Below are 13,491 nucleotides of genomic sequence, written 5' to 3'. Positions count from 1 at the left end.
GACTCAAGACAGAACAATCTGGTAAGAGTAACAAAAGAACAGTTATCTTAACAATGAAACTTATTTACCCTCACTCTTCCCTCCCTCCATTCCTTTTCCATCAAGCACACTCTCTGTTTCTCTCTATTCACCATCACGTATTAATTAGCATTTGTACGTTTTGAATCCATAAACCAAGACAAGGAATCCGGCAAAAGCATTGTAAAATTTGATCAGAAGAATCTGTTTAGTGGATAATACCCAGCTAGTAAGGACCACCTCTCATCTCTTATTGCTCTCTGTTCCTATACTTTCGTTCTTTGCAAAAAGCATAAGGTGATAAGATACTTTACTTAAAAATTAGGATCTAAACGCTGGAACCCCCCCCCCCACCCAATGCCTGTAGTTATTTTGGGACTGTGATATCTAGATAGATGAAGTTACAAAATGTAAAATTACCTACCAAAGTAGATTGGAGGGTTCATCCATTACATCAGTGATTAAAAGTTGTAGAGGCCAAGGGATTTAGCAGGCGTCTTTGCCTGACCGCCTCTTGCATTAGCCGTCCCGTGCCTGTATGGATTCCTGGCGTTTGCTGCTTCGGTTACCGTCACAGACTTCTTTATCTTCAAAGCCCACAACAAGAGAAAAACTCCAATATATAAGTTGTTTTCCTACTCAGTTGCTTAATACGGGTTGCTATTACATCATGTGTGCTTTTAACGGTAATAACTTACAGCGGCAAGTCTCTCTTTGTGAATATCTGTTGTCAGCTGCAAATCGTTATCAAAGAAAAGAACCAAAGGCGTTAGGAATCTACTTTGGGCAAGTTGATTACACAAAAAATATGTAAAATGATTCTTACTGGCTTTCGAAATGTCTTGATCTCGTCACTGCTAAAAGCCTAAAACCAGGAGGCCTGATATTCCAGTTCTTTCTACATTTAAGGAAAAGAGATACCAAACCGAGATTAAACGTTGTAGCTGGAAACAGAAATCAAAAGAAACATGCACACTATAACCATCAGAACTAACCAACATGGAGCAAGATGTCCTTAGCCTCTAGAGTATCTGACTTTCTATGCTTGGCTTAAGAACAGCCAAAAGTTGCGATCTGGATAAAAGGAAACACAACAAGCTGTAGTTAGAGAAATAAACCCATCAGAGGACAGAAAAATTTACTATTAATCACAATATTCACATATAAAGTGTTGGAAAATAAAGTGGTGTGAGCTACTTACTGACTCCACAAAGTCTTCAGCAATATCAGCAAGGATGGCTGCAACCTCTGGATCTAATTTCTCTGACGGATCAATCTGTGGATAGGCAAGACATACTAAATTCAGAAAATCAATGGATATCATGCAGGGAGCTTGAGTGCAGAACATCAAAGGCGGTGCGGTCTATACGAAGGGGGTGCCAAAGGCGGTTTCCCTTGCGCTGAAGATGATAACCACGGTTGATTAGTTGCATGCAAGCTTTGTTGTGCTGCACCAGTAGATCGGACACCCAGGAGAACCAATAGATGAAGGTCGCATAAGGCTTTGCCCTCGAAAGTTCTGCCGTAAGAATAATAAAAGGAGTTAAAGAGTTTGCAAACAAAGTTCATTAAGAAGTTTATAAAAGGAACACAAAGTAACAATGAAAGAAAAGATGAACCAATTCAAAATGATCAACACGGTTATGCTACAGTTGCAGTCAGATAACATTGAAAGAAAAGAAAAGTCGGGGAAGATTTCACAAGGTTAAGTGACTAAACAGTGCTACAATAATCAAGCTCTGGTATATCTGTATCAGTATCGCCAAGTGATGGTTACCTAAAACTCTATTCAGCCATAAGAACACACGAGAATAAGAACAATTGTTTTGCTAGTGAGTCGCGTAGAGACTTCATATCTTAGCATTTCAAAAATTTCGAGCTAATGAATGAGGCAAAAATTTCGAACACACGAGAATAAAAACAAAGTTGTAGCATCTTCTGAGCTATAACAATCACAATTCTTTGAAAATTCACCTGCGGGAGACTTGTATTGGATGCAGCTTCTGGCATTCCGACTGTTCCACGACCCGACCCGCCGTATTGCTGCCCAAAAGATCCCGGGAAAGCAGAAGGCGGAGGCTGAGAGGGGCTCGGAATCGGGGAAGCTGGAACGCCAATCGCCATACCACCTCTTTGCTGCCCACTAATAGGCAAAGAAGACGACGAAGAGGACGCTGGAGCTGATGAGGGTATGAGGAATGTTGTTGACATGGTCTCGAGTACGACGGTGGAGGATAGGTTGCTGCTGTTGTGTCGAGGGAGATGTCGGCGACGGCGGGGTTGGAGAAGAAGGAGTATAGGATTAGAGGAAGGCCGTTGCTGAATCTGTGATAAAACGGAGGGTTTCGAAGTCGTCTCCGACGATTGTAACGGTGTTTCCGGTGGCTGAATGTGGAGGGAGCTGATATCGAGTTTATACAAAATCTATCAAACCGGAAATACCGGTATGGGATTATGCTAAACCGCATGAAGAGAAACTCTTCCCTCCTTTAACGTCTTTTTTTACTCGTAACATTTAATAGCATCCGCACCAGCGGTTTTAAAGAGGTTCATGGGCTTGGGTTCATAGGCCCAGAAATTAGAAAGAAAAGATTAAATGGGTTTAAATCGGTGATTCGGCTCTTGCGAGTGAACCCGTATGATACGAGTTCAATTGAACAGGCAGTGGCTACGCGTTATTGCGTCGAATGCGAGAAAAATAGGGTTTCGCGTGAGAGGAATCATTTTCTCTTCTATTTTCGAAAGCTAGGGTTTCTTTCTCTCGGAGGCGATTTCTCGTGCGACGCAACAGCCGGAGATTTTCTCGATCTAATCAACGTCGGACTCTCTCCTAGACGATCTCAGGTCAGTATCGACTACTTTGACGGTTTGATTGAATCGATTTGGGCTCGAAAGCGTTCTCGGTTAATGAAAATCGATTTGGGGGTTTCGATGTAGGGTTCGAAATCGATACGGAGGTTTCGATTTATGGTTTGAAATCGTAATGCGGGTTCCATTTAGGGTTCGTTTATCGGGGATTTGAAATCAATTTGGGGGTTTCTAGTTAGGGTTCGAAATCGAGTTTCTAGTTTCGATTAACCGTTGATTGCGTTCTAATCTTTGCTTTTTTTGGTACAGATGGATCCCGCATAAGAGAGAAGAGAGACAAAGAGGCACAAGGAGTTCATCAATATGCAAGGATACGTGGCTGATTCAGAATACGGGATTCCGAGAAGGTGTCCCTGTGGTGGGAGAATCATTGACGAGGTTCGGGGAAGGACGACTATGACACCCTTCCTGGGAAGCGGTTCTTCACCTGCAAAAAGTACGAGGTAAGCGCTTCTTCTCAATTAAATTCTTTCCATTTATTTTTGTTTTCAAACGAGATTCTCATATGTGTTTTTGTTGTTAACAAGGCGGATGGGTTTCATTATCGTCAGCCTTGGGTGATTGGTGTACAGGAGCATATCGAACGCCTCACTAAGCGTGTGGAGGACGTTGAGCTGGTGATCAAGTGGGTGCCGGAGGTCAATAATCAGATTGAGAGACTGGAGGTAAAGTGACTTCCAAAATTTTGTTTTAAATTTGTAATATTTTTCTTTATTTTTTATTAACTGACTAACACAGTGTGATTGTTGTTTCCATGTCCAGGCAGAGGTTAAAGCCCTCAATCAGGAGGTTGATAACCTCACTGAGCAGGTTTATAACCTCTCTGTGCAGGTCGCGGACTTGGAGAAGCTCTGCTTTGACTGAAAACAAAAGGTAACACTGAAGCTTAATTAGTTCGAGTGCTAGGTAGAGTTGAACTTGAACTGAACTAGGTAGTTGCGTAATGAATGTTAATGAATGGTTGAGTTTCAAATCCGTGTAGTTGTGTTTTGGTTGGTTGCGTAATGAATGGTTGAGTTTTAAAAACTGATTTGATGTTTATTGAATGCTCTCTGTGTAGTAGTAGTTGTCTAATTAACTTTAATCAATGTTTGGTAGTTAGAGTATGTTTAATTTTTTTTCCTTTCAAAGCCAAAACTAGTTTAAAATCATAGGTAATCCACATCTGAAAACACAAACCAAATTTTAAACCCATTTATCGAAAATCAAAATGGATCATTTTTCCCTTAGCTCTCCCGGGTTGGTTAACCTACTAGCTTCCCAGAGCAGTCAAACAATAAAATTAGGGTGTTTTGAGGTTCCTAAACCTGCGTCAAAGCGAAAGTGGACAACCAAAGAAGACGTTGTGCTGATCAGTGCTTGGTTGAACACCAGCAAAGATCCAATCGTGAGTAATGAGCAGAAGACAGCTAAGTTTTGGAAGCGAATAGAGGAGTATGTCAATGCTAGCCCTCTGCTCATTGGCTCCGTTCCTAGGGAGTGGAGTCAATGTAAGCAGAGGTGGGGAAGGGTGAATGAGCAGGTGTGCAAGTTTGTGGGAAGCCATGAAGCCGCTTTGAAGGAGCAAGCGAGTGGCCAAAATGAGAATAATGTCATGAAGGCTGCCCATGACATCTTCTTTAATGACTATCATGTCAAGTTCAGTCTTGAACATTGTTGGAGGGAGCTTAGGTTTGATCAAAAATGGAGATCACACTCATTGTCGAAAGATGGTGCAAAGGAGAAAAGGAAGGAACCTGCGGAGGAGGTGCCTGCCGAGGAAGATGTTAGGCCTCCTGGTGTTAAGGCTAGCAAAGCAGCCAAACGCAAGAAGCACGCGAATGAAGCAGCTTTTGATCAGATAGAGAGCATATTATCTGTCAAAAAATAACATATCCAAACAGAAAATCCTTAATCGTTTGCTAGCAAAAATTGAAGATACACTTTCTGATCAAGAAGTGTTTCTAAAAAATAAACTCATTTCTGAAATGCTTTGATTTGGTTAGTGGCTTTAATTTTTTTTTTTGAATTTTTGAGTAGGTTAATGGTTTATATGAACTTGATGGCATTTGATATCTGTTGAATATGTTTTGCTTTAAGTTTATTGAATAAGTTTGAATCTGTTTTGCTTTGCAGGTCACGGGTTGCTTGTTCTTTATCTCGGTTTCTTTAGGTATCAGGTCACGGGTTGCAGGAGGTGGATGCTTGTAGTAGTAGGTAATGTCAGTTTGATTCACAGGAGAGTGTAGAATTTTGTATCTTTCTACACTTCTTTTAACTTCATCAGCTTTAATGGGTGTATGTACGCACAGGTTCTGTTTTCTACTCACGGGTGTATGTACCCACGGGTTCTGTTTTGTACTCACGGGTGTATGTACCCGATCAACTTGATTCACGGAAATGTAAAATATGTCTCTATATATAAACTATGTCTCTCACTTCTGTTTGTGCAATTCCTCTTTCACTCCTCTATATATAAAATATTGTTTGATTCTTCTCACAAAACTATGATCACTACACACTAGCTTGGACTCTTCTCAACCATCACCACACTTTCATACACTTTCATACAACCATCACCACACTTTCATACACTTTCATACACTTGTCAACCATCACCACGATTTTTCTCACTATCACCACACTTTCATACAATCATTATCTTCTCCACACTAGCTTTGATTCTTGTCAACATTACGATCACTTCTCCTTGTCATCAACCAATCCATAGAGGTTAGTTCAAAACTTTTCTTCACTGTTTTTTACATATCCATAAGTTTTTATAAGTTTTAAAGGAAAAAAAAATAATGTTGTTGTAAGATAGTAATGTTTTTGTAAGTTTTAAAGGAAAAAAAATAATGTTGTTGTAAGATAGTAATGTTTTTATAAGTTTTAATGAAATTAAGTTATTGAATTTAAAAATAATATTTTTAAGTTTTAAATTCAAAAAATGATAAAAGACAACAATACATACCATATAGACAAGAAAAAAAAAATTAATGAAAAATATCTAGCCCTAATCAAAAAAAAAATATAATGAAAAATTAAAAGAAATAAAGAAAATAATAACAGGATTAAATATGATTTACAAACCCCCTTTTGCCTTTTGTAGGAAGGAAAAGAGAAATAAATTGCTTCAACAATGTCTTCTTCATCAAGTGATGAAGTAGATGAAGCTTTAGAAGAAATGGTCGACCAAGTAGTTGATAATTTCATCGACTCAATAGTTGATGGTCAAGCCAACAACCCGAAGAGACGAGCTTATATCGAAAGAAATCGGGAACGAGGACACAATCAACTATTGAACGACTATTTCAAGGAAAATCCTACATACCCACCGGAAATGTTTAGGCGGCGTTTTCGAATGAACAAGCCATTGTTCTTTCGCATTGTCGATCGCCTAAGTAGTGAAGTTCCATACTTTCAGCAAAGAAGAAATGCTCACGGAAGGTACGGGCTATCTGCACTTCAAAAGTGTACGACAGCTATACGTATGCTAGCATATGGTCAATCGGGAGATACATATGACGAATATCTCCGACTTGGTGAAAGTACAACACGTTTATGTTTGGAAAATTTCACTAATGGGATAATACAATTGTTTGGAGATGAGTATCTAAGAAGACCTAATGAGGATGATCTTCAACGATTACTCGATGTTGGAGAGGTACGCGGGTTTCCAGGGATGATAGGCAGCATCGATTGTATACATTGGGAGTGGAAAAACTGCCCAACGGCTTGGAAAGGTCAGTACACACGTGGTTCAGGAAAGCCTACAATTGTCTTAGAAGCTGTAGCATCACAAGATCTTTTGATATGGCACGCATTTTTCGGATTACCAGGTACCCTCAACGATATCAATGTTCTTGATCGGTCACCAGTTTTTGATGACATTTTACAAGGTCGAGCACCTAAAGTTAAGTTCAAGGTCAACAACCACACTTATCGTATGGCCTACTACCTTACTGACGGAATTTATCCAAATTGGTCAACATTTATCCAATCCATCCCACTTCCTCAAGGTCCTAAACCAGAGCTATTTGTTGAACGTCAAGAATCCACCAGAAAAGATGTCGAACGGGCTTTTGGAGTATTGTAATCAAGGTTTTCAATAGTTAAAAACCCAGCTCTACTATGGGACAAGGAAAAGATAGGAATGATTATGAGAACTTGTGTCATATTGCACAATATGATAGTAGAGAACGAACGAGACGGTTACACTCAAATTGATACATCTGAGTTCGAGTCAGGAGGGTCAAGTAGAAGTTCCAGGGTGAAAAGGAGAACAAGTTTTAATATCGGTAATATGTTAGGCATTCGCAATGAAGTTCGAGATTCAGAGAAACATGATCGTTTGAAAGCTGATTTAGTTGAAAATGTATGGAAAAAGTTTGGTAATGTAGATGAATAATCTTTGTATGTTCATGAATATTCTTAATGTATTGAATAAAAGGGCGCCGCGTCTGTACGGGCGGGCGGAATGAAAAACTTTTAAAATATTTTAAAAATTATTATATTTTATTCATGTATTGTCAATATATTGAAAACTTAAAAAAAATATTATTTTATTCCTACGAACTCTTTCTTCAAGTTCACCAATGCAGGAACACAATAGATAGAAGTTCATCACTATTCATCATCCCACTAAAAAAATATAAAAAATCCTTATGAATCCCAAAAGGGTTCATTGATCGAGATGCTCTAATCACTTTAACTCAATTTTGTCCATTATTCTTTGTAGCCCCGCTTGAATGTACACGTTTCATTATTCTTCATTATTTTTCTAAACATTTAATCATAAATGTAACTCTTCAATAATTTTCTTTTGTATGTCGTTTGTTTTTAATCTTGATACGTTTTGTTGTAAAAGAGCCATTCAAAGTTAGAACGCGTTACATATGTTATGTTCAAAGTTACATATCAATCAATTTATTAATTATAAGTGTCTATAACCATGCATTGGGTACGTCTGTGGAGTGGAGAAGTGTTTATATAGCCTTAAAAGCTTGCTGCAAAAACATACTTGCATGCATTGACTTTGATGTGTGTTGTGTATTTTGAGTCTTTTATATTTGGAGAAGAAATTGCCAAGTCTTAAAGCTGGAAAAGTTTCTTTAGACGTTATGCTCAAGAACACATAAAGATATATAACTTATAAGTTGCATAATAATATAATCTCGTTTAAGAGAAAACATCAATGTTCATTAGACATGACAGGATTAAATCTTTTCTTCAAAGTACCAATCTGCTCAAGACTCAACCCAAAAGCTTTCACAAGCAATTCCTCATTAATCCCTGACCCAAAAACAACCGACGGTATCTTCTGAATCCCGGGGCTTTGGCTATTAAGTCCTCCTAGAATCGTGGCCGTAACATCTCCCACGTTCATCTGAAAATGCACTAGCCCTTTTGGGTACACCATCATTTCTCCCTCTTCCATAACTTTAGCGTAGACTTTATTGTTAGAGTCCACAAAACCGGAGTAAACCCGTCCTTTAACCACGTGGGCTACCTCCGTGGCCCTAGGATGGTAATGTGGCGGGTTTATAGCTCCGGGTTTGAGATCAGCCCGGACAAAAGACAAACCCAGTGTGTTAAGGCCCGGGAAGGTTGTCGGGTTTACGGGGACTGTGGCTAGCCCGGTCTCGGAGAAGTTTCCAGGGGTTTTAAAGCCGGAAAAGATGAAATCTTCGGTGGTTAGTTCGGAGGAGTTTTTGCATGGGAGGTTTGTGGAGAAGGAATGGTGATGAGGAGATGTGATTGGTTTTGGTATACAGAAGTCTTGGATCGGGTCGGGGTCAGAAGCTAATGTGAAGCAGACTCTGAAACAGACAAGAAGAAGAGCTTTTGTAAGAAACATAGTGTTTGCTTCCATCTTCTTTGATTTTGAGGCGTGAAGGAGACTTGTCTTGTGTCCGGTTTATATAGGCATTTATAATTTATTCGAAGGAAGCAAATGAGAATGTGGTTAAACCGGCTCAAATTTGGGTACACTATATGCAAAAACATTGAAAAATAGTTTTGGTTTTGATCAAATAGACAACAGTTCTGAAAGTGGTTAAGCTGGTATGGCTTGATTGATAAATTCAAACTTAGTTACCATTCTTCCAAATAAAATTATGTGAATGAAATTTCAACTCAACACAGGTAATACCAAATTACTAATACATGACATTAACCGGAGTAAAAGGCTTCGATCCCGATACACCCGCGAAATATTGTGATTTGGTTAAGGCTTAACCAAATTAGCAAAGAGTCATGATGTGGTCAGATAGGCTGAAACATAGGCACGTATTAGGCGTGATGTTTGCGCATTCCATGACGCATAATTACATAATATTCAAAATGATGCATTGTTGCCTACGCTTTTCGTTATGTGTTTACAATTGTATTACTAGTAAGGCATGCCTAGACACATGAACATCGCTTTTTGGTGGTAAGAGCTTAGAAAGATAGATTAGTGGGCCAAATATCTATTCAGAGCCAATTATTGTTCTTATTAAAAGTTGTTAATTATAGAGATTCACAGCCAAATTTTAACAATATAAAATACTAGAATTTGAAGATTTTTTTTTTCAAATGATATATATAGTCGAGTTGGTAAGTCATCTTTAGTAATCTCTTACATAATCCACCGTAATATCACCGAGTAGATATATACATCTCAATTCTCAGAAAAAGTGACTGAGAGACAACGATGTCTGAAGGGCATGTGATGGACTACTGGATTTGCTTGTGAATGAAGTTAAAAAAAAAACAAGACATATAATGATGAACAAACAATATTTCCCACTTTCCTATCATCATTATGTTTTGTATATATCTATAGTGTCTTACATATACTATTTGCTGTGATTGGGAACAATAGGTAACCAGAATTACTCGTTAGTGTACCCAAAATAGCTTACTCTATATGTTTTTGTTGACTTCTTCGAAATGTTCATAAACCAAAACGTCACGGCTGCATTTCCCTGATGCAATGAAACACTTTTAATTGAATGTACATAACATATAACCATCCTAATATGCAGAAGAGTTGATACATATAATAGTGCAAGTTTTAAAACTAGGTATCTAACAAACGATTTCTTGTTACCTTTACCTAAGTATGTTTGTATGTTACGTAATGCATTGGTTATATAACAACACCAGCTTTTTCTTTTCTACCGTATCATTCAAAACAAGTGATCAACCAATGTTGTTTAAATCAAGTTTTCATCTTCTCTTCCATAGGTTTCTTACTTCCCTAGCTACTCCCCCATCTCATTAGTTCAATGCTAGCGATTGACTTTATATTTTGTTGCTAACAGGTTAGGAAAATGAAACCAAACTTTTGGCTATTACATTTAAAGCCGAAGTGTTTGCTATTACATTTAATAGAAACCCAAAGTTTGGCTATGACATTTATTTTAATATACATCCGTACAAAATCTAGTGGGCCTTTGGTGCTATATCGGACTCCAACGACCAAACAAGATGTATCGTTTGAATGCAAGATCCCTATTTTTTCTGGGAAAATTGCTAAAACATAGCTATTTCTACGGTATAAATTCATTTTTTACCATTTTTTCTCCTTTTTATCCTTTTTTTTATATTAAAATTAATGAAATAAATAGTTTTAAGAATCAAAAAAATTATTAAAAATATAAACAATTAATAAAACACCTATTTACACAAAACACATATTTTTTTTTGGTTGAAAAACATAATAAATAATTTTTTCAAATTACGTTCTACTAAAAGTAGAATTCCTATTCTACACAAAACGGGTGAGTAGAAAATGAATTCTAAAATAAACATATCCATCTACTTTTTTTAGAACGTACAATCTACTTTTTTTAGAACATAGAACCTACTTTTTATGGAGTATTATAAGTTATCAGGAATGCAAAATCTAAACCATACACGAACGTCTACAGAGTATAAAAATTACATTCTGAAATTTTGTTATGTTTTACACAGTGTTACATTCTAGAAAATACTCCAACCTCTTCTTTAATCAAATCAAGAGTCTACGGCTTTTGGTCTAACCACTATCCATGTTCTATTGCTCTATTAGTTTTCTTATAGATTATAACTCATGATTGTGGATATAAAAAAAATCAAAAGAAAAAGGAAACTGAAATATTCATAGTCTCAAAGAGGTGTTTTCATAAGGTTTTAATTATAAAACCAAAAGATGTTAGTAAAATATATTATAACAATATTTTGTCAGAAAAATATAAATTATTTCAGATTAGTAAAAATGGCTTTATTTTTTTTTTGAACAGGATCTCTTTAGAGTTTGAGACGGTACTGATCCCATTTGACCAAAAAAAAAACAATGCAAGCCCATACCTCGAAGTTCTACAATCTATGTTTGTTTCCATATGGAATATGAATATCCATATACTCACCCGTTTCTATGGAGGTATACTTTTTTTAAGGGAAAAAAAAAACAGATTTAGTTGTATTTATCAAGATTTACATTATATTAGTTTCAAATTGGTATGTGTAAATTACAAAACAAACCATATATAATTTTACATGTCAAGTATAAAACCAAAAACTGTAGAGAAAGTTCTCTGTGATGAAAAATTTACAAAATAACATACGCATAGATCTCCATATCTCCATATACAATTGTTTTATCAAAAAAAAAGGAAACATTTATGATTAACAATACCTTATACCTATATCATTTCTTACTAGATAACGTTTATATTGTTTTTATGTATCTATGCAGTTATTATACGAACTTGGGGGATTCATATGTAAGTATGGATGATATTAATAGGACATGGTGAACCTTTAAATTCACCCCACCCTTTAGAACTAATCAAAGTGACACATAAATTATTAATTAAAAAATATTAAATTAAATAAAAAATAACTACAAAAAATAAAAAGAGAAAAAGACAAAAATAGCACTAAATCAAGTTTATGTTCTCAAACTAGCACTCAAGGTCAAAAGTCACAAAAATAGCACTTAATGTTTTATCAAAAATCACAAACTTAGGGTTTAGAGTTAAAGGGTGGGGTTTAGGATTTAGGGTTTAGGGTTTAGGGTTTAGAGTTTAGAGTTTAGGGTTTAGATTTTAGGGTTTAGGGTTTAGGGTTTAGGGTTTAGAGTTTAGGGTTTATGGTTTAGGGTTTAGGGCTTAGAGTTTAGGGTTTAGGGTTTAGAGTTTAGAGTTGAGAAATGAGGTTTTGGGGATAAGATTTCAAATTTTGAAAAATAAAAAAATTAAAATTTTCAAAGGATAAACTTAGAAATGTGCTATTTTGGTCATTTTAGTTTTTGAGTGTTATTTTTGTGATATAAACTTAGAAAGGTGCTATTTTGGAGATTTGCCCAAATAAAAATGCTAATTTTAACGACGCTAACGCTTCCAGCTAAATCCTAAACTCTAAATCTTAAATTCTAAACCCTATACCCTAAATTCTAAACTCAATTCCAAACACCTAAACCCAAACCCTATACCTTAAACTCTAATCTTAGACCCTAAACCCAATTATATACCCTAAACCAAAAACTAGACTATAAACCTAAACTCTATACCCTAAACCCAAGTCCTAAACCCTAAATCCAAACCTTAAACATAAATTATATACCCTAAACTCAAAACTAGGCCTGAACATTTTAACATGGACCAGAAGACCCAAGCCGGAACCGATCCAAAAATATCCGACCCGGAACCGGACAAAAAATCTACAAGTACCTTTTGGGTCTAATTTTTTTTTATCCGAAAGAACCGGAACTGAAAAGGAACCGACCCGAATAGACTCGGACCCGAAAATAACCTATCCGAATAGATCCAACCCGATAAGAACCGATTTGTACCCGACTTAAAAACATGTATATCTAAAACTATGATGTTTTTGTGTTCTATTTTATATATATTATCTTATGATTTAGTTGAAATATCTTTCGTGAACAACATTTGTTATTTTTTTAAACATTTTTAAGTAATATAAAACTTTAAAATGTAAAATTTAGAGTTTTAAAATGTTTTATTTTAATTATTAATAGTTTTATTTAAGCTGTTTTGTAAAATTTTAGATATATATGATAAATATTCAACTAAAGTTGAAGGAATTGGGTATATCATGTCATTTTCAGATCCTAAATATCCGAACCCGACCCGGATCCGATATGGACCCGAAAATTACAGGTATTTTATGGGTATTTTAATTATAGACCCGAACCGACCCGGACCCGAGAAAAACCGATCCGAACCGAGAATTTCTAAGTACCTATTGGGTCTAAATATTTAGGACCCGAAAAGACCCGGACCCGAAAAAAACCGGCCCAAACCCGAACGCCCAGGCCTACTCAAAACCTTAACCATAAGTTCAAACGGTAAATCTTAAACCCAAACCGTAAATCCTAAACCCAAAATCTATACCCTAAACCCAAATCCTTGACCTAAAACCCAAACGGTAAACCCTAAGCCCAAAACCCAAACTTAGATGCTATAGGGTTTGGGTTAAGGTTTACGGTTTGGATTTAGGGTTTAAGACTTGGGTTTAGGGTATAGGGTTTAGGTTTATAGTCTATTTTTCGGGTTTAAGGTATACAATTTGGATTTAGGGTTTAGGATTATGATTTAGGGTATAGGGTTTGGGTTTAGGGGTTTTGATTTA

General features: G+C 36.4%; 1 protein-coding gene and 1 pseudogene across 1 annotated transcript; both read right to left on the bottom strand.

The window, feature by feature from the left end:
* Window positions 1-464: 464 nt before the first annotated feature.
* LOC106351156 lies at window positions 465-2,533 on the bottom strand (annotated as a pseudogene).
* A 5,426-nt stretch (window positions 2,534-7,959) lies between these two features.
* LOC106351155 (germin-like protein subfamily 3 member 2) lies at window positions 7,960-8,778 on the bottom strand. Its single transcript, XM_013790973.3, has one exon. It carries the CDS (start codon window positions 8,738-8,740, stop codon window positions 8,060-8,062), a length of 681 nt encoding a protein of 226 aa, XP_013646427.2. The 5' UTR covers window positions 8,741-8,778; the 3' UTR covers window positions 7,960-8,059.
* Window positions 8,779-13,491: the final 4,713 nt, after the last annotated feature.

The sequence above is a fragment of the Brassica napus genome, chromosome C1 (assembly GCF_020379485.1).
Source record: "Brassica napus cultivar Da-Ae chromosome C1, Da-Ae, whole genome shotgun sequence".
In the NCBI taxonomy this organism is placed as follows: domain Eukaryota; kingdom Viridiplantae; phylum Streptophyta; class Magnoliopsida; order Brassicales; family Brassicaceae; genus Brassica; species Brassica napus.
The sequence above is the reverse complement of the archived record's forward strand: the minus strand, read 5'-3'. Positions and strand labels throughout refer to the sequence as shown.